The 19201-nt window shown below is 38.8% G+C and overlaps 2 protein-coding genes across 6 annotated transcripts; one reads left to right on the forward strand and one right to left on the reverse strand.

Moving 5' to 3' along the window:
* Positions 1-173: 173 nt before the first annotated feature.
* AIMP2 (aminoacyl tRNA synthetase complex interacting multifunctional protein 2) lies at positions 174-4200 on the reverse strand. The gene is made up of 4 exons (XM_067306628.1): positions 4029-4200; positions 1995-2198; positions 1276-1507; positions 174-697 (listed from the first exon to the last, which is right to left on the reverse strand). Exons 1-4 carry the CDS (start codon positions 4155-4157, stop codon positions 312-314), a joined length of 951 nt encoding a protein of 316 aa, XP_067162729.1. The 5' UTR covers positions 4158-4200; the 3' UTR covers positions 174-311.
* A 313-nt stretch (positions 4201-4513) lies between these two features.
* PMS2 (PMS1 homolog 2, mismatch repair system component) lies at positions 4514-18117 on the forward strand. 5 transcript variants are annotated; one of them, XM_067306618.1, is made up of 15 exons: positions 4514-4587; positions 4942-5081; positions 5672-5758; positions 6916-7018; positions 7753-7939; positions 8454-8621; positions 10105-10202; positions 10991-11090; positions 11389-11473; positions 12002-12154; positions 13596-14499; positions 15365-15532; positions 16067-16167; positions 17128-17297; positions 17685-18117. In XM_067306618.1, exons 1-15 carry the CDS (start codon positions 4556-4558, stop codon positions 17826-17828), a joined length of 2640 nt encoding a protein of 879 aa, XP_067162719.1. In that variant the 5' UTR covers positions 4514-4555; the 3' UTR covers positions 17829-18117. The 5 variants fall into 5 exon arrangements, with proteins under 5 accessions (XP_067162719.1, XP_067162721.1, XP_067162723.1 ...); XM_067306620.1 differs by having other exon boundaries at positions 7756-7939; XM_067306622.1 differs by lacking the exon at positions 12002-12154.
* The last annotated feature ends 1084 nt before the right edge of the window (positions 18118-19201 follow it).

Here is a 19201-nt window from a genome sequence, read left to right on the forward strand (position 1 = left end):
AAAATTGAACTTGTGTAAATAAGCAAAGGTTTTGAGTTACAGAGAAGACTACAGTAAGGGAAAAGTTCAAAATACAACTTTATTTGCATAGGACTGCTTTAGATACCTCTTAATCATTAATATAAGCACGTTTGTCACACTTCAATTACAAAAAAGGAAGATCACACTCAAAAGGCAATTGTAATGTTTTATTGGTTTAAGAATTCTGTCCAGTTGTAAGAACTTGAATGCATCTCAGAAAGGACTCAGCCCACTACAGCAGGCACAAGGTGGAATAATATTAAAACAACACCATTAAAAAGAGTACATGCTTACTTTAATAGCTTAATAACAGAGTTGAAAGGTGCCAAGTTCTCACATGACTTCATCCATTTTTGCACATTGGCTGGAGCAGCATTGGCACTACCTGTCTGCTGAAGCGCACACCACGCGACAACGTCTGCTACGGTGAGTTCATTTCCCACCAACCAAGATGTCTTGCCCAGGGCAGCATTCATAGAGCGTAAGACTGCTCCCTTTTCTTTATTGCTACCTTCTTTTAGCTGGAAGATGGCTGTATCAACCCAACTGTCAATCAGAGTTGAAGTAACTGCATTGTACTTCTGGCCAAGCAGGGAAAAGAGAAATCTAGCGATGTTCCCCTCTCCTTCAATAGGGCACATTGTTTGAATGCTAAACTTCATCTGGGGCTTCAGAACTGAAATTAAGAAAAAAATTACTAAGAACAATGGATACCACAAAGCCATAATCGGCATGGTAGAGAAGTCAGAAATAGTGATAGCGTAACAATGCATTTGTGATGCCAGCAACATCATTAATGTCATTAACCTGATGACCTGTTCTCAGTTTTCTTAGTCTAAAAACTGAGACTAAGGCAAGCACCTGTTACAAAAAGCTCATTTCTTGCAAACTTCAGCCCAAACTCCCACCTAGTTTCTATTCTTGTAGCTCAGTTATTTGCAGAAGCTGTACCCACAGGTTTTTGTATAGAAGTGATTTTCCAAGCAACCATCTTTCAGATACTATGTTTATTTTAAGAGCAGTGATCCATAAACAAGAATCTTCTTCCTTTATATCCACACCACTGTTCACAGCTATAAAAATTAAAGTTCATGCTTGCAAGAAGAGCAAAAGTGTTATATCTATAGCATGCGTTCATCATGTGTCAGCAAAAAAATACTAAGGCATCTGTTTGTCAAGATTTTATATCACAAGTTTCATTTTCTTAACTATTTTAAAGTATTCATCTATAATCTAAGATAACTTCATACTTACCATCCTTCCAAATGAGAGTAAAGCCCAACTGATACTCTTGACGTGGTTGCTGCTTAGTCTGCTCACCAAAGCATTTCAAGAGGTTTTCTGGCACACTCTTCACTGATGAGTGTGTATGAACAGCTGATAATATTTTATAGCGTTCACAAAGCAGACTGTGTAGTACTAATAATGACAACGGAGGTAGAGAAGGATTTGCATTGATTACAATATCTTTCAGGGCACCATAATCCTGCAAGCAAAGTAAAACTTTCAGCAAATAAAACAAATACACAGATGAAACATTCAAGAATTGGGTTTTTTATTTCACACCAAAATGTATATAAAACAATGCCTCTGTGTATCTGAAATTCTAATGATACTCAAAATCAATTCAAGTTTTGACATTTAAGATTTACTTAAACATCTTCCTTCTTCAACAGTAATATAATTTTAGAATATAGAATGTGATTGGGTTAAAGTCTAATCCAATTTGAAGTCAAAGAAAAATTTCCAGTAAGTAACAAGAAATCAACTGTTATAATTTCAAAGTTAGCTACTCTATCTTGGATTTATAATCTGAATGCCCAAAATAAAAGAGTAGTTGTAGGTTATCTGTAAGAATATAAGAAGACTTGTATATTGAGTTTGTGTGTCCCACGTTTTAATGCAACCCTTTCACCGCTGAAGATTGGAGGACAAAAAGATATCTATTGATGTATATGCTAAACTAAACTTACCTTTCCAAGCATTGAATCTAATTCTGCATTTGCTGTCAAAGGAGAATGTTCATCAGTTTGAATGATATTAGTTACATCAAAGTCAGCATCTGGAGTTTGTATCATCTTTGAGAGACCATCAACAGCACTCTTCAGTTCATACAAGCGTTTTAGGATCTCTTCTTGTCGAGATTCAAGTGCTTGAAGCGATGGGTCAACTTCTTCCTATATGGGGGGAAAAAAAGTCACATTCTGCTGTTAACTCAATGTCAAAATAGTGCACAGCTCACTTGACAGTAAGTTTTGAAAGAATTTAAATGTTATTCAAATCACAAGCCCACGTCAGGGGATATTATGGTCTTATGTCTGTGAGTTGTCCCTCTTCTTTCTCAGTGTGAACATGGTGAAAGATAGGTTATGGCTCATTTAAACAAACTTCCAAAATCTTCCTGCTTAAATTATCTTAAAACAAACAAACAAACAACCCCACTGTTAGCTACATGTAAAGGTGACTCCAAAACTTATAAAAATCAGACCACCAACACAGAACTACACAAATTTAAAGTTAGCACTGAAGAGCTAATAAAAAAACTAACAGGCTAAGTTAGCTTGTCAGAACTCTCTTTAACCCAAATAATGGAAGATTGTATGTTGAAGCTGCAAAACACAAACTCTTTTGGCAACTCAGATATTTCACGTAAGTCAAATCTGCAAGTTTAGATGTGTGGTATATTGTATGAGATTACTCCTTAGAATCATTCTTTGTTTCAGAGAATAAAACTTTCAGAGAAAAAAAACTATCAATTTTGGGGCATTGTTTCCTGGAAAGAATTGAATTTTATCATCCTTGAGTGGCTTTGTCTATAATTGTTACAGGCTAATCCCAATGTATCCTTTTGTTATCTCAATTTTCCACTTAAGTCTCCTATTTTACAATGATACCTCATTAAAAGATGGAAAATATATTTCTGTGGGAGGTTTTAGGTGCATGAACTTATACTAAAGTTAAAGAAAAATCTTTTAATCAATTTCTAAGCATCCTAAGTAAGGCCATGAAAGAAACCCAACCAAACTTCCTTCTTTTTGGTCTAATGGATAAAGAGGTAACAAATAAGATATCTTAAGCAAAATTCTGATATTAGCTTATGCAATATTCTCATAGATAAGATAGAGAAACACTTCCTAAGTGAACACTTTGGCAAATACACAGTTACGTGAAATAAAAACCACTCGCAAAGGAGAGTGGTGGTTATCATTTTGCTGCTGCGATGGGAGGTCATCACAGTAAGCGTTCCTGTGAAGTCCTGCCCCAAGCCTAGTCCTACTCGGTGTTTTCACTGGCCACTTGGATGATGGCACAGCGAGTACACACTCAAAACACAGGATGGCATCAAGCCAAAAAGGGCCCGGGGCGCTCTGGAAGAGAGAAAACAGAATTCAAAGCATTCCTGACATCGGAGTGACAGGCTAAAGTCAAGCAGATTAACGTAATGCACTATTCTGCATTTTTGACTTTTTTTTTTCTTTTTTAATCGAAAGGAGCAGTTGAGGCTACAGACAGAAGGTGCGTAGCTGCCTAGTCCCTATTTCAACAGCAGAAAAGCAGCAAAGTAAATCCGAGCCAGAGGAATGATGATGCAGCAGAAAGGGCCAACGCCAGCCGGGACGCAGCGAGCGACTGCTCCGCTCGGGAGGCCTCAGCGGGGCGCGGGCCTCCACCTATGGCCTCTTTAAAAGAAAAGGTGCGTGTGTGTGTGTATATATATATAATTTATATTTACATATATGTAGAGAGAGAGTCACGGTCCAGAGAAGCGAAATGGCAGTTACAGAACGCTTTAAAGTAATGCTAAGAAAAACCAGGAAGAACTGAGGTTATTTAGCCTCTAAGCGAGCCACTAACGAGCGGGTGCGCGGAGGAAGCGGCGAGCGCGGGCCCCTTCGCCGGCGGCTGCCACGAGCCTCCCCAAGCGGCACCGAGGGGCGAGCGCGGCCGCAGCGCGGTCCCCCGGCCTAGGCCGCAGGCGGGCGCTGCGGCGGGCCCGGGGCTCCTACCTGGTGCGGGGGCGCGGCGGGCGGCGGGCTGCGGTGCAGGTTGGGCAGCCGGTACATGCAGGCGGGCAGCTGCTCGGCCAGCACCGCGCCGGGGGCCCCGTGCAGGGGCCGCACCTTGTACATGGGCATGGCGGCAGCGGCCCGCCGCGGCGCCCCCGCCGCCCTGCCAGCCACAGGGCCCGCCCACCGGTCGCTCCCTATTGGGCCGCGGCGCAGCGCGGCTCCTGACTGACTCGCCGGCGACCCAATCCAAAGCCGTGTCTCCTAACCGTCGCCTTGTCTTCTTTCTATTGGCCAGCGTGAGCCCTTGATTCATTAAGCGAATCCCCGTAGGGCAAGAGGTGCGAATCCTAGTCCTGAGTCGATAGTCCTATAGGCCATTAGCGATCAGTGAAGATGAAAGCTTGCTGAGGATTGGTCGGCACTTTTCTCCAGCGACCAATGACTGAGGGAGGGAGGGACTTGCAGGAGAGGGCTGTCTGAGAGGAGAGCGGCGCCGGGGAGGCGCTGGGCCCGCCGGGCGCCGCATGGAGGCGGCTGCTCCCGCGCCCGCGCCCTGGTGAGCGCCCCTCGCTGCGGCGGCGGCGGCGGCGGCGGCGGCGGCGGCGGCGGCGGGGGGGGGGCCGCCCCCCCTCGGGCTCCCCCGCGCGGGTCGCGGCTCCCCCCACCCCCCGGCCGTTCCTCACGAGAAGCCCCAGGCCTCGCTTCACAGCGCCGCGCCGGGCCCCGGCCGCCGGCTCGGTCCCGGCCGCCGCTGGGCTCTGGGCTCTCCCTCGGCGGGGCTTCTTGGAGGCGCCCCTTCCCCTCCCCCCCCCCCGGGAGTCAGTCGAGAGGAAGGGGCGAGCGAGGGGTGGCGGGCCGTGACCGCCTGCTTCTTACGCCTCGCTTTTTGCTTCCCCTCCCCTCTTCCAAGCTTGGAGCCTGCCAAAGCCATCAAGGCCATAGACCGCAAGTCCGTTCATCAGATCTGTTCGGGGCAGGTGGTCCTGAATCTAGGTACTGCCGTGAAGGAGTTGGTGGAAAACAGCCTGGATGCTGGAGCTACCAACGTTGGTAAGCTGCTTTTCACCATAATTTCATCAGAACGATCCTTGATATACTTAAAAATATATATTTTTTGAAAATACGTATTTTTAAAGTATGGGGCACATATTAACAAATCTGTGTAAATACTTTGCATTTGGGCCAAGCAGGTTTGTTGTGATTTTACAGCTCAGGTAAATAAAGCATTTAGATTCCCAGGCTCCAGATAAGTTCATAAAAGCATGTGATTCTTGTCTGTGTTACTTTATTTGTAGCTAATTCAGTGGTGGAAAAGGGTTTTGTGGCCTACACAGCTAGGATGTTTGGGCATGGCTACCGCCAGTACTGGCCTCAAGCTAAGGTTTTAGTTTCCAGAGCTGCCCTGATGATAACTATTATAACTGGAAAACTTTCTTCAAGGCAAAAATACAATGAAGCCCAATTATCTGAAAGCGCAGGCTGATTTGTGTTAGGTTGCCCTAACTTGGGAAAAAGCTTTTGTGTTCAAGCTTGGTATGGAAAGCAGTTGTTCCATAAAGTTATTTGAATTGCAAACTTAATACTGAATGTTGTTGATGAACATACAGAATTAAAAGACTTTTTATTAATACAATTTGTAGATATAAAACTTAAAGATTATGGAGCAGAACTGATAGAAGTTTCAGATAATGGAAGTGGAGTGGAAGAGGAAAACTTTGAAGGCTTGAGTAAGTTGAACCTTTTTCATAATTTGCATTTGGACATTCTGAAAGTATTCACATATTCTTTTTTACAAACTTCCTAAGTTTAATCATTTTTAATAGATACTTGACCTTTATATAATGACAAAAACACCAGCATGACTTGGGCAAAACTAGACTTGACTTTTGTAGTGCTTGTGTGGTCACAGTACTTGTAGCTTAGAAGTAGTCTTTGATTTGATTGCGTATTTAAGTGGAACGAAGAATAACCATAATTTTGGAAGAGAAGATTCTAAATGTTCATTTAGATTCATTCATGTTGGGTTATCAGTCAATTAATCACTGAAGGTGTGAAACTATGAAAGTAACTGATTTTGAGAAGTGTATTATAAGCTTGAATATTTGCTGAAAGTGAATTTGGCATTGCATGCTTGACTGGCAAATTTTCCATTTGCTCACTTAAAGTCGTGCAAAATTTGGGAGCAGAACCAATGCTGTATGATAGATGTAACCAGCCATTGCAACAAAAATACCTATGTTTCTTTTTTCATTTAATGATTAGGGTTCATTTCACCGTAGCTTACTTATTCTATAACTTTATGTGGTCACGGTGTTTATGTGGTATGTGATAAACTCATTGTCTCTGTGTTCCAGCACAGTGCGAGTTCAGAGACGCTGTTACTAGCTCTGTGACCGCGCTGTGCTGAGGCACCCGCGGAGCCTGGCGACTAGCGCTGTGCTGATGGTGTCAAATGAGTCCTTGTTAACTGTGAACATGGTGGAATACACTTACACCTGTCTGCTGTACACCATGCGCAGCAGGAGACTGCAGTTGTTTTCTTGCATGGCAACATCTGTGACAGGTACATCACTGTCTGGGGCAGCTACTGTATACTGCTCTAAGGCAGGTTGTAATGCCAATTCCCATAATACTCTGTTTTGCTAATTTCTGGTGTAAGTATGGAATAACAGGTCTATCTGTGAATTTTAAAGAGGCCTCGCATATAGGAAAAGAGGGAAAGGAAACACTAAATATTTAGTTATTTTGTCTCTGACAATTATGTAAAATACAGTGAGTCATACAGAAGTTTTTTGCTCTTTGAGATGCATACCAAATCTACTTGCATAAATCAGTGTCATTGTAGACAGAAGTGAAATTCTATATTTTAAATATCTTTTTCCAGCTCTGAAACATTATACATCAAAGATACAAGACTTTTCCGATCTAATACATGTTGAAACATTTGGGTTTCGAGGTGAAGCTCTGAGTTCACTGTGTGCATTAAGGTAATAGTATTAAACTTACTAGTAGAAAGTTACTATAAGCACAGAAATAACTGAAGCCAACTTTTCAGTTTACCATTTGTGATAAAATGAGGCTTTGGAAACTTCCATTTCTTTGTTAGCTCTCTTTTGAGTAGTAGGTTGCATGAAGTCCTGATGTCCTTTCCGGTGTAAATTATGCCACAATTCTAAGCATCTGACTGGTCCTTTTATACATGAAATCCAGCATTACTTTTATATGTAAGTCTCTATAGAATGGAACTGTTGTACATGCAAAAGTCTCTGATCCTCAGATGTAAAGCACTGTAACACCTAAGTGCTGTTTACTAGTTTGTAACTCATTAAAACTGTATTTAATATCCTTCCACCCAAACTGTACATTTGAAATAGTATGGCTTTTGTACAGTCCTGTGCATCAAGAAAATTCTAGTGTAATGTATTAATATGAAGAATGTAGTGTCCAAACAAAGCCAGACTTTAATGTTGCTTTTTATATCAGAAAAAATGAAGGAGACTTGTATAGATTTTAAATTGATTTTTTTCCATTTTAGCTAGGAAAATTAAAAAGACTGTTACCTAAAAACATATCTGAAGAGTAGTGTATCTTTGGGGTGAAGAATTAGCTTTAATTAAAGATGCATAGTACTGGTGTAATTTCTATGCCTGATTATATTTTCTTTTCCACTCCCCGTGACCCAATGTTCAGTGAGTAATTCTGTTGCCTCTTTTCCCTCCAGCAGTGATGTTACCATTTTTACCTGTCATAAGTCTGCAAAGGTTGGAACTCGTTTGGTATTTGATCATAATGGTAAAATTACTCAGAAAACTCCTTATCCACGACAACAAGGAACAACTGTTAGCGTACAACAGTTATTCTATACTTTGCCAGTGCGGCATAAGGAATTTCAAAGAAACATTAAAAAGGTAGGTTAGATCAGAAATTATTTTAAAGGAGTGTGATATCCCAGATTATTTCATTACTGAATGATACACTGTTCTCTGTAGAATACATTGATAATATTTTTATGTCAGACTATTTCATGCCTGTTTTGTAGCTTTGTAAAATAAAAACACAGTGTTCCCATATGCTTTCCTTTTCCATTTTGCAAATGATCTGATTTAGAGGTGCAGTTTCAAATCTTCAAATCTTGAAAAGATTCAAGATCATGATCACCTTTGCACATTCTTAAATTGGGGAATGTTGTGTTTTAAACTGCTTTAATATTAATCTTGTAAATAAGTTTTTTGTTTTTAAAGACACTATTTTTCACATACAATTTTTTTTAATATGGTTTGTAAAGGTTTTGAAAAGATGGCCCCCTTTTTGGAGATTAAAAAAAAAAAAAAAGTCTGAGCAGGACATTCTGTATTTTCATGCAACACAAAGTTTTCTAAGAGACATTTCATATAAATGTGAACGTTTTTGTTTCTTTGATAGGAATATGCAAAAATGGTCCAGATATTGCAAGCATACTGCATTGTTTCAAAAGGAGTTCGCATTAACTGCACAAATCAAGTTGGCCAAGGGAAAAAAAGCTCTGTGGTATCCACTACTGGAAGTCCTAACTTAAAGGAAAACATTGGAGCAGTATTTGGGCAAAAACAGGTATTACTTGCTATTGAAAGCAGAGATAATGTAGCTGGAGGGAAATATTTTTAAGATCTAGTTAAATAGAGAGGGTGCAGGAAACTGTTAAAAGCAGAAGAGGATGGAGCATGTGTTGTGTTCCAGCACACCCTACAGGCTGAAAAAGGAGAGACAGTGTAGAGTCTATGTGTTCCCCTGAAGTTTCTGAATCTGCTTAGGGGAAACATGTTTTAATGGAAGAGAAATGATACAAGAGATAGGGTTAATGCTTCATATCTCTCTGAAGCCAGTTTTATAAATTCTTATTGCGGTCTTTGAGAAGTGAAGGTCCTTGATCTGTGCTTTTGAAAATCAGTATGGGCACAGTCTGTTTGTCACAAAAACAATAAAAAAAAATCCTAAAAATGTTGTGATGCAAAAGTCTTAATTAGGGGAGAGAAAACAGAGGTTTCTGGCTTTTGCAGCCCTTTCCTGTGAAACTAAGTTCCTTCAGTGTTCTGGTTAACCTTTAAATGGGAATTGCAGTCAGCCCTTGGAACTGTGATACTTTCTAAATAATAGCTGTAAAAGTAATTGTTATTCTCTAGAAGAATGCATAGGAGTAAGAGCAATAAAAACAGCCTTCCTACAGCTGTATAGTACAGCCATCAGGCATGTTGGGTGGTTGATGGCTGCCTGCTGGTTGCTGATAAGAAGTTCCTCCCTTCACAGTGCCCATGCAGTGATTTCAAAGCCTGCTCGTGCTGTGGCTGAAAGACCAGATGGAAGATGCAGCTTTGTATTGCCTAGCAGTGACAAGCATTGCTGAAAATTCAGGCTTATCTGAATAAAATATTTAGTTTATGCCCTGTTTATATAATAGCAAATACTTGCCAAACCAGTAGAAGGTGCTCTAATGACAGAAAAATTAATACTGGTGTAATTAGAAAAATACAGTAAATATATCTGTGCTTGGATAACTTGTAATTCAAATAGCATATCTTTACTAATAGTATTAACATTATTTCAAAATAAACTTGTATCATTCTTCTTGCCTTTTGGTATTGCATAAAACTTGATTAGGTCATATGTAGCTGGAGAGTCCAAACTGAATCAATCATCTAATTTTTCTGTCTAAGTACATTTTAAAATAAGGGTCTGTGTGAAATAATTAAGACTGAAGATGTGATATCAAAGGATGAGAAGAGGCATTCATTAATGCCTCTTTGTTTCTGTGGAGGCTCTTCAGCAGGGTAACTGTCTTCTAGCAGGTTAGATTTGAGTATTGGGTAATTTGATTTACTCAGCTAACTTAATAAATAAATACTGATATATCCTATTATTTTAAAAGATAATACAGCATAGAAAAAATATATAAATGTGTAATAACTTCACTGTGGGTGAATAAAATTTGAACCATGGACAACAATAAATGGAAAGCTTATTGTTTCAATGTACCTGATTCTAATCTTCTTGTATTAGTTGGAGTGACTATTAATGTTGTGGGGTTGGTTTTTTTCAGTTGCAGAGCCTCATTCCCTTTGTTCAGCTACCTCCTAATGAAACTGTTTGTGAAGAATATGGACTCGACACTACTGACATGCCACAAAATTTTTATAGGTAATTAGAAAAGTAGAAACCATGGTTGCCAGTGGCATTTTAACATAACTCAAAATCTAAAAAAAATATGAAAAGTATGGTGGTTAGTAGTGATAAAAATAATGGAGAACAGCATAATGGATAATTAGTATGCAGTTTGGGAAAGAATATTACTTGGGGAAATAAAAAAATCATTTCAGGACTAAAATGTTGCTAGTCAGATGAGAAGGAATAGCAGAACTGGTATTCTGTACGTCCTAGCTAGTTTTAGCTTCCTGTAATCTTCTGTTGAGTTAGTCACCTCTATTAGTGCTCTCAGTAATCATAATGTATGAATGAATCCTTAGTTTATACCTGTATTTCTTCAGTTGTGTTATTGGGAAATGATATGAGATAAATGTGAATCAGTTTGTGTAAATACCTTTTATTTTCTTACTTAGTGTGTCCTTTTTTTTTTTCTTTAAACTCACTATACATGAGATTTGCAAATAAATGCATCAATATCTGACTTATAATGTCAGTTCACAGCTAACCCCTCTTTAGAGCAGGAAAACTATGAATGCAGCTTCTTTTTAAATCAGACAGCTTCTTTTTTCCTACTGCTTGATGGCCTGTTAGAGCTGAACACCTAGCCTTCGTTAGCCCAGGAATTGGGATAGGAAACACATATGCATACGTGCTGATGCTGTATAATAGTGTTGCTTTTAGCCCCTATAAAGTACTCGTCCCTGAAATATACTCTGCTCAGAAAAGTTTCTTTTGCCTTCCTCCTCCATTTTGTCTTACCTGTATATATTATTATTCAACAGTATCACAGGCTTCGTTTCTCGTTGTGATCATGGTGTTGGAAGGAGTGCAACAGACAGACAGTTTTTCTTTATCAACCAGCGTCCGTGCGATCCAGCAAAGGTGCAATTTATTTATTTTACAATAGCAGCACTAACCTGTTTGATATCCTGTAGAAATCAGTGGATTAGTAGCTGATGTACATGTTTTTGGCTTGATGCTGCTAGTTACTGTCACTTAAAGTTTTTGTCTTCATTGGATCCACCTGGGTGAACAAAAGCTGAATCATATAAATTAGGATTTAGTAATTAGTTGTTTTATTGGGGGTTAGATAACACATACTGGTGAGAAGTAGAAGATAGTAGCTTGTATGTATGTATGTATGTATGTATGTATTCATTTATTCCCACTTTCTCTACAGGTTGCCAAGCTCGTGAATGAAATTTATCACTTATACAATAAGCACCAGTATCCATTTATTGTTCTTAACATTTGTGTGGATTCTGGTGAGTTGTGAATAATCTTTAATAATTTCTGTAAAGGCTAAAACTTAGTATGGGTAATATTGATATTAAAGGTATTCTTGAGAATATTGCAACCTTTATTTATATGAATGCTTACTTATTGCAAGGTGATTATTTATTTATTTTGATCTACAGTTGGTGATGGGGAAACAGGTTCTAGCTGTGGTTTCACTTTTCCTATACTCAGGAGTAATCTTTATCTCAAGTAGTGAGAAAGACATTCTTGTGGTTAGCTTAAATACAGGAAAATGAAAAATCATGTTTTTGCATAGAATTAAATTCTCTTTTGTTTGTTGGAACGTTGAATATGCAGACATACTATGAAAGTTAACTATGGCTTTGTTTTTAATCCTGTGAGATAAAAATGGAGGGCGAATGAGCAGAAAAAGCTGATCCAAGGGTGGAAGAAGCAAATATATATTATTATATATTTTATATATATATAAAAATATATATTTATATATATATAAATGTAGTCTCTAATGTAGATGGTTTTTCTTTTGATTTTAGAGTGTGTTGACATCAATGTAACTCCAGACAAAAGGCAAATTTTACTGCAGGAGGAGAAACTTCTATTAGCAATTTTAAAAACTTCTCTGATAGAGATGTTTGGTAGCGATGTTAACAAGCTGAATGTCAATCAGAAACTTCTGGACATTGCAGGTGGGATTAATGCAAAATGTGAAAGGTTTTTTTTGTTTGTTTGTTTTGTTTTGTTTTTTGTATGGTATATGCTAGAGAATTCAGAATGGAAAAATGTGTTTTAAAAACACATGAAGAAATGACAAAAATGTCTGGCTGTTAGTCATCTGTCCTCTGTCAAGGCAGATTTCTCATGTGTTGCTTACATGCTGGTTGTAATGTTATTATCAGCGTTAAATAATAATAGAGGACCCTAAGTTATTAAGTGATTTACAGTGAAATTTAGGGGGAAAAGTTAACACAAAATTGATTGATAATGTTTAGAAAAGAGATTCTTCCCAAGATATTGGGAAAAGATCGGTGTTTCAGAGGAGGGAGCGGAGAGTTGTAAACAGTATTTTCCCCTGTCCCCCCACACTGTTGCTGTGTTCTATTTTTAGCCATAGAAGTATCTGGAATGTCATACTTGACTTGGTTTTTTTTAAAAGGATGTCCTTGTGTGGTGGAGGATGTCAGGATGCTTACTAAGAGCTCATGAGCTGACTGAGAAAGCTAGGGTGAGGAATATTGGACAAACATTGTTTATTTAAATGCCCTTCTGGCAGAATGGTTAAAGTCTCATCAATAGAACAAATAAAACTTAAGATTTCTAAGTACAAGTTTCTTCTTCATTTTTCAAGTTTCATTGTTTTATGCTAACTACAGAAATTGCTGATTCTCACATCAGTGTATTATTTTCCAAGATGTATATGATACTTTGTAATAACCCATCATCCTCATCCCGTTTTTCTTTGAACAAAGGTCTCTCTAGTTTCCTCTTCTACTGATGATGTATAAAATCAGTGTAGCCTGATTCTTACTATTACTTTTAATTTGCCTTTAGTAAAATTAAGTGTTGGATTGACAGTCTGCAACTGAAGTTGCCAAATTATCTACAAATCACATGTACCACAGGTATCAGTTGTGCCAGCTCTTTGATTCCTTTCCAGTGGACTTTTACAGTGACCATTAAAGCATAAGAGCAATTCTCCTTTCATTGTCATTTCATCATTAAATTCTTTTGAAAATATAATTAAGAGTTCTGATTGGATTTATTGCTTTTCCAGCAAATAAAATGAGACTTTTTTTCCAAAAATGAGGCTTCAAATTCACACAAATACCATAACGACAATCACAACTTTAGTAGTTTTAGTTGCTAAGAGGTTAGTTGCCTGTTTGACAGTAGAAACTGATTTTTTTTATTTTACTTTCTTAAAGATGTAACTGCTTATCCATCAGATAGTAATGTATTTCAGTTCCACACTTTAGTCGTGGTCTGAAGCTAAAGGGCCCATTTGAGGAGTTGATTATTTTTCTACATCTCCTCTTGTTCCCTTTACAAAAACACACCATTCAATTAAAAAATTTTTCCAGTTATACTTAAGTTAAAATCTTAAAATATCCTTCATTCTGTTTTTATTAGGCAACTTGAAGAGGACTCTTCCTGAAGAGACAGAAGAGCCTCAGGTAGAAATGCTGCCTGACTCTGAAACTCAAAATCCAAGTAGTGAAGGAAACAGAATAATGACTCTAGCCAGATTAAGGGAGTCGTTCTCTCTCCATCAAATGACAGAGAGTAATTTTCAAAGCCCTAAAAAGGTAAAACGGCAGCACAGCTCCCCCAGGCAACTTCCGTCATTTGATACCACTTTGAGTCCTGTAAACACTCCGAAGGCTGTCTTGAGTGAGGAATCTGAGAGCTGTTGTGAAATGGAGTCAAAGATGTCGGTTACAAGCAGATATTTGAGAAAGTTAGAAGATAATACAGATTCTGGGTTCTGTAGCACCTCTGCTGAATCAGATGTTGGGTATAATATGTCAGAAGCTGGGAGCTGCATCAGCAGTGAAAGAGTAGCTAATTCTCCTGAAGAAGAATTCTGTGACTCAAAAGAGGAGCTTCAAAATGAATGTCTTGAAACTGCTGGACAGAGTGAGAAATCACTGGAATGTGATGTGCAGTTCTTGGGCACTGTGCATGAGTTAAACCGAGTGAATGACTGGAATAATCCAAATAAGTTATCTCAAGTAGCCAGTAGTTCTTCCCCAAGCAAAAAGTGTTTTAAAAGTGGAGCAGATGATTTAAAGGCAGATACATGTCCTGAAGAGAAGAATACTAAGAACTATGTGGCAAGTGTTGATGCACTGGTAGAAGTTAAAAAGAAAACTGTATCACTTGAATTCTCTATGAAGGTTTTAGCAGAAAAGGTAAAAAAGGTAATATGGCAGCAACAGAAAAGGACAGAAACACGGAATTATAGAAGATTTAAAGCAAAAATTAGTCCTGGAGAAAATAAAGTAGCAGAAGATGAATTAAGAAGAGAGATCAGGTATTTTTCACCTTCTTAACTTGTTACATTAAGCAACCATTTACTAAAAATAGTTGAGAAAAATATATGAACTGTCTTGAGGTGGTGGGGAGGAAAGGCTTATGTCTACTTGTTAATTTTGGATACATCTTTTATGTAATATATACCATTAAAATGTCATTTTGGCAAGTTCTTTCACCTGACAGAGGTCTGCAGCTGATTGAACTAAGTGCAAACAGAATGTGAAAAAAGACAATAAAAAGAAGGCCCCAAACATCATAGATTTGCTTTAGTTAACACTTGTAATATGGCGTGTGGTCAGAGAAACACCAAATTTCATGACAGATAAGAAGATGCTGAATAGATTCAATAACTCATATTTCTCCCTTGTGTGAAATTGAAATTTGCTGAGATGTGGCTGTGAAAATACATTACATTCAGATGGTCAGTGGACAGTAAAGGTGTATGACTCATGAATCTTGATAATAAAATGAGTGCTATGAAAGGCGCTTTTTTGCAGAAAGAAAGCATGTCAGCTGCCTTAATTTAAAACCATGATGCTGCCTTCAGCTCTATTCATTTGGACTATTGCCTTGTTGCCCATTCCTAATTTTATCATCTCCAGTGGCTGTGTGAAAAATGAGAGAATGCTGAACAAGTCCTGTCTCTGTGATGGGTTCTGTTCAGTCAGAAACAGCATCACCAGTGATCTGGAATCTGGTGCTGACTGTTCTTTTTCATGTTCATATCCTGCTTAAAGGAGTGCTTTCTCTTTTATACAAAGTCTTCTCAGCAGGGGAGGGAAAGATGTTTGAAAGTCTTATACTGTCTAATATGGCAACTCATGAAGTGTAACTTGTAATCTGTTTGTATTTTCTATATACAGTAAAGAAATGTTTGCAAAAATGGAGATCATTGGCCAATTCAACTTAGGGTTTATAATAGCAAAGTTGAATTCTGATCTTTTCATAATTGACCAACATGCTACTGATGAGAAATACAACTTTGAGATGTTACAACAACACACTGTTCTCCAAGGTCAGAAGCTGATTGTGTAAGTATTTTCAGTGTGTCAACAATAATAACTTTCTAAGTTTAATTCAATGTTTCAGAAAGATGGTTTTGATTATGTAGTACTTCACACATTCAAAACACTTAAATATATATAAAAAAATCTTGTATTTGTCCTATACATAATGTTTCTAAGAGTCAACCTTCACATAAGTCATAGATAAATTACAGAGCTATAGTCATAGCTATGCAAGAAGTCAGTCATCAAACAGATTTCATGTGGGGTTTTTATGTTAATTGCAATTTGTTAAGCATGGAAAAGCATAGTTTGGAGACAAACTATATATAGATTGGAGACAGCTGTGGCAGCAGGGAGTGCTGTTTACTCTGCTGAGTATCACTCAGAAGCCAAGTGATTTGTTTAGTAGTGAGTATGTGTTTGTTTTTCACAATGAATGAAATGAAATGTTCCCACAGAGAGCTCTGTATTACTGTTGCTAGATTGCTTCTGATACCTAGCTTAAGTGTTATGTACTATGTACCTGTGCAATAGCATATTTTTTCCTCCCTCTTTTAGGCCTCAAAATCTTAATTTAACTGCTGTAAATGAAACTGTATTGATTGAAAACCTGGAAATATTCAGAAAAAATGGGTTTGATTTTGTCATAAATGAAAATGGTGAGTTTGGATCAGAACTACTGGAAATAAGAAAGTCCATAGGTTTCCTCCTCTATCTCATGTAAAAATTCCTTATGGTAGTTCTCAGAAATTTTGAAGTAATATGCATTTAATATAGTACGTAAGTTTAAGTGAACTTATGATTTTTTTTGACCTGTTACACTATTAACAGAACATTGTAAACTAAGAATTTATGTCAAACTGGTTTGACTAACGAAGTTGATGTAGACACTTTGGATCACTATACGACTCAATAGTATTTTCTGGATATATTACATTAAAGTCTTTTTGCTGTGTTAGTAAAACACTTGCTGGTCCCAGCAGGATTAGAGGTAAGCAAATGATAGATCTAGTAATTTTAAACTAATAGATAATAAATAATGTCCTTTAGCTTTCTTTATGGCTTTAGCATTGATTTACTATGTACTCTTGAGCAAATTGCATAACCCGAAAGCTCCTCATTGTGTCTCTTACAAAGCAAGAACAATACTTGTTTAACCCACAGAGCTTTATAGGAAAGGATTGTGAAAGTGTTGTGTGTTATTGCTTTGGCATTTGGAAGTCACTATGGATTTTTCCATATTACTTTTTAATTTCAGAATCTCTACTTTTTTTGCCTAAAATGTTATTAAGTGTCAAGCTCTTTACAAAATAATTAGGATTTTTTGTTGTTGTCAACGTAACCTCAAAATATCTTTAACTCTTTGAAATTGAACAGTTTGTCAAAAGTTGAATCAATCTGCTTTTAAGTTTGCAAGTAATTTCTTGTTAATGTTGTCAGAAACAAATGGATATCTGCCACAGTTAACATTTTGGTTAGTTTATAGCATCCATCAAAAGACTATAAATTAAATCTTAGCAAGTGCACAGATCACATTAATAATGTATCAATGTAGCTTCTCAATTTATCTCTCAAAACAAAAGGTCATTTCTTATTTTCTCTGTTTACTAATCTTTCAGCTCCTGTAACTCAAAGAGTTAAATTGCTTTCCTTGCCAACAAGCAAAAATTGGACTTTTGGTCCACAAGACATAGATGAAATGATTTTCATGTTAAGTGACTGCCCTGGAGTCATGTGTAGGCCCTCCAGGGTCAGACAGATGTTTGCTTCTCGAGCTTGCAGAAAGTCTGTAAGTACTGTGCTCAATGTTTATTTTCAAATAAATATAGCCTATTCCATTGAACTATTTGTTCTTGTATCTGTATATACATATTGCAGGGGAAACGTTTACTGCTTGGTGTCGGCAGCTAACATCCTTCATCTTCTTCCTTGTGTTTTTGTCTAATATAAATTGGGGACAATTTCTGGTAGTTTTTATCATATTTGTTTCAAAAAGGTGCACTTACAAACGTAACTATTTGTATTTTGTCTTCTGATCATCTTGTAGGTGTTTCCACTTTCAATGCCTTGCACATTATTTATTGGCTGTAGTAGTTGAAGTATAGCTCCTGTCTGTGCAACAGATGTCAAAATGGGGAAAGAAAATAATCTTTGGTTTTTTTGTCTTTATTTGCAGGTGATGATTGGAACTGCACTGAATATACAGGAGATGAGGAAACTGGTCACCCATATGGGTGAGATCGAACATCCCTGGAACTGCCCCCACGGAAGGCCTACAATGAGACACATAGCCAGTCTAGATTTGATTTCACCAGAATAACAGTCAGTTTGTGCTTATTAACACTTTCAATTTTAATTGCTTGGCAATACTTTGAGCTTTTATCATGACTGTCTTACATTGACTAAAAAATTTTAGCCGCTATTTTTTGTATTTGAAGATGGTAACAGTTGAAGGCATTCAGCAAGCTTTCACTGTTATTTCTATCAAGCCAACAATTTGGACATACTGGAATTTATGTGTAAATAACATTTCTTTTATTGTGGTTTACCTTGTGTATTAATTATTTTGCAATCAAGATATTTTTTAAATAAATCTTTATATATAAAGATCAAGACTAGGTGAACCTCATTTGTAGCAAATACACTGATTCCTAAAACTAAGTGAAATGTGAGTGTAGAAGTCTTTAGTAACGCCATGAAGCAGACACTAACTTTCTGTGGTTATACACCCTGAATACAATCTTTTTGAAGACAGTGTAAATTGTATACAAGTGAAAGTAGTGATTTTTTTTTTCTTGATACTAAAGTTGCATTATATTTTATAATTACTTCAAGCATTAATACTGCATTGAATGATTAACTCCTCCTTGGCATCTGTGCTTAATGGATGAATTGAATAGAAGAACTTATCTGACATGGTTACTTCTTAATTATCCATGTTTCCATCCTTCTCCCAAGCACTGCTTTTAAGGGCTGGGCTTCCTCCTGTGAGAGGGGATGGGAAGAGCAGACACCGCACACGGGGGGTGCTAGAGGTCAGGCCAAAGCCTACGGCGGGAGAATCAAGGTCGTTGTCAGGATCGGGCCTGTTGAAGCGGGGACCAAGGCTGCGTGAATGAACCGGGCCGCGGCCGGGGCCGGGCCCGGGCCCCGCGGCAGCCCCAGGCCGGGCCCCGCCGCCGGGGACGCAGCGCGCCGGGAGCCGCCCGCCCCAGTTACTATGGTGACGGCGGCGGGCGCGGGAGTGCGGCTGCGCGGGGAGGGCGCGGCGCGGCGCGGACGCCCCGTGCGGCGGTGGCGGCGCCTCCTCTCGCCTTCGCCTTCCCTTCGCCGCCCCGCGCGGGTCCTTCGCGCCGCTCGGTCGCCGCCGTCCTCGCCAGATCGGCGCGGAGTAACGCGCGCGTTGTCGCCAGGCGGCCGCGTGGCGCGGTCTCGGAGCCGCCGCCGTCGCCACAGCACAGCGCGCGCCCGCCGTCGTGTGGGGGGGTCGCGGCGCGGCGGCGTGTGCGGGCAGAGGCGCGACCGCGAGCAGGCCTTCGCGCTGAGCCGTGGCGCCCGTAATGGGCAAAACAGCCTTGTTTCTTGTAAGCGATGATGCTGGGTGGCAACATGACAGGTGCATCTGCGCCTTGTAACTTTAGATACAAAATGCAAATATTCTTGCAACTTTAAAGGCAGCTTAAAATCCAAAAT

The sequence above is a fragment of the Apteryx mantelli genome, chromosome 16 (assembly GCF_036417845.1).
Source record: "Apteryx mantelli isolate bAptMan1 chromosome 16, bAptMan1.hap1, whole genome shotgun sequence".
Lineage (NCBI taxonomy): Eukaryota > Metazoa > Chordata > Aves > Apterygiformes > Apterygidae > Apteryx > Apteryx mantelli.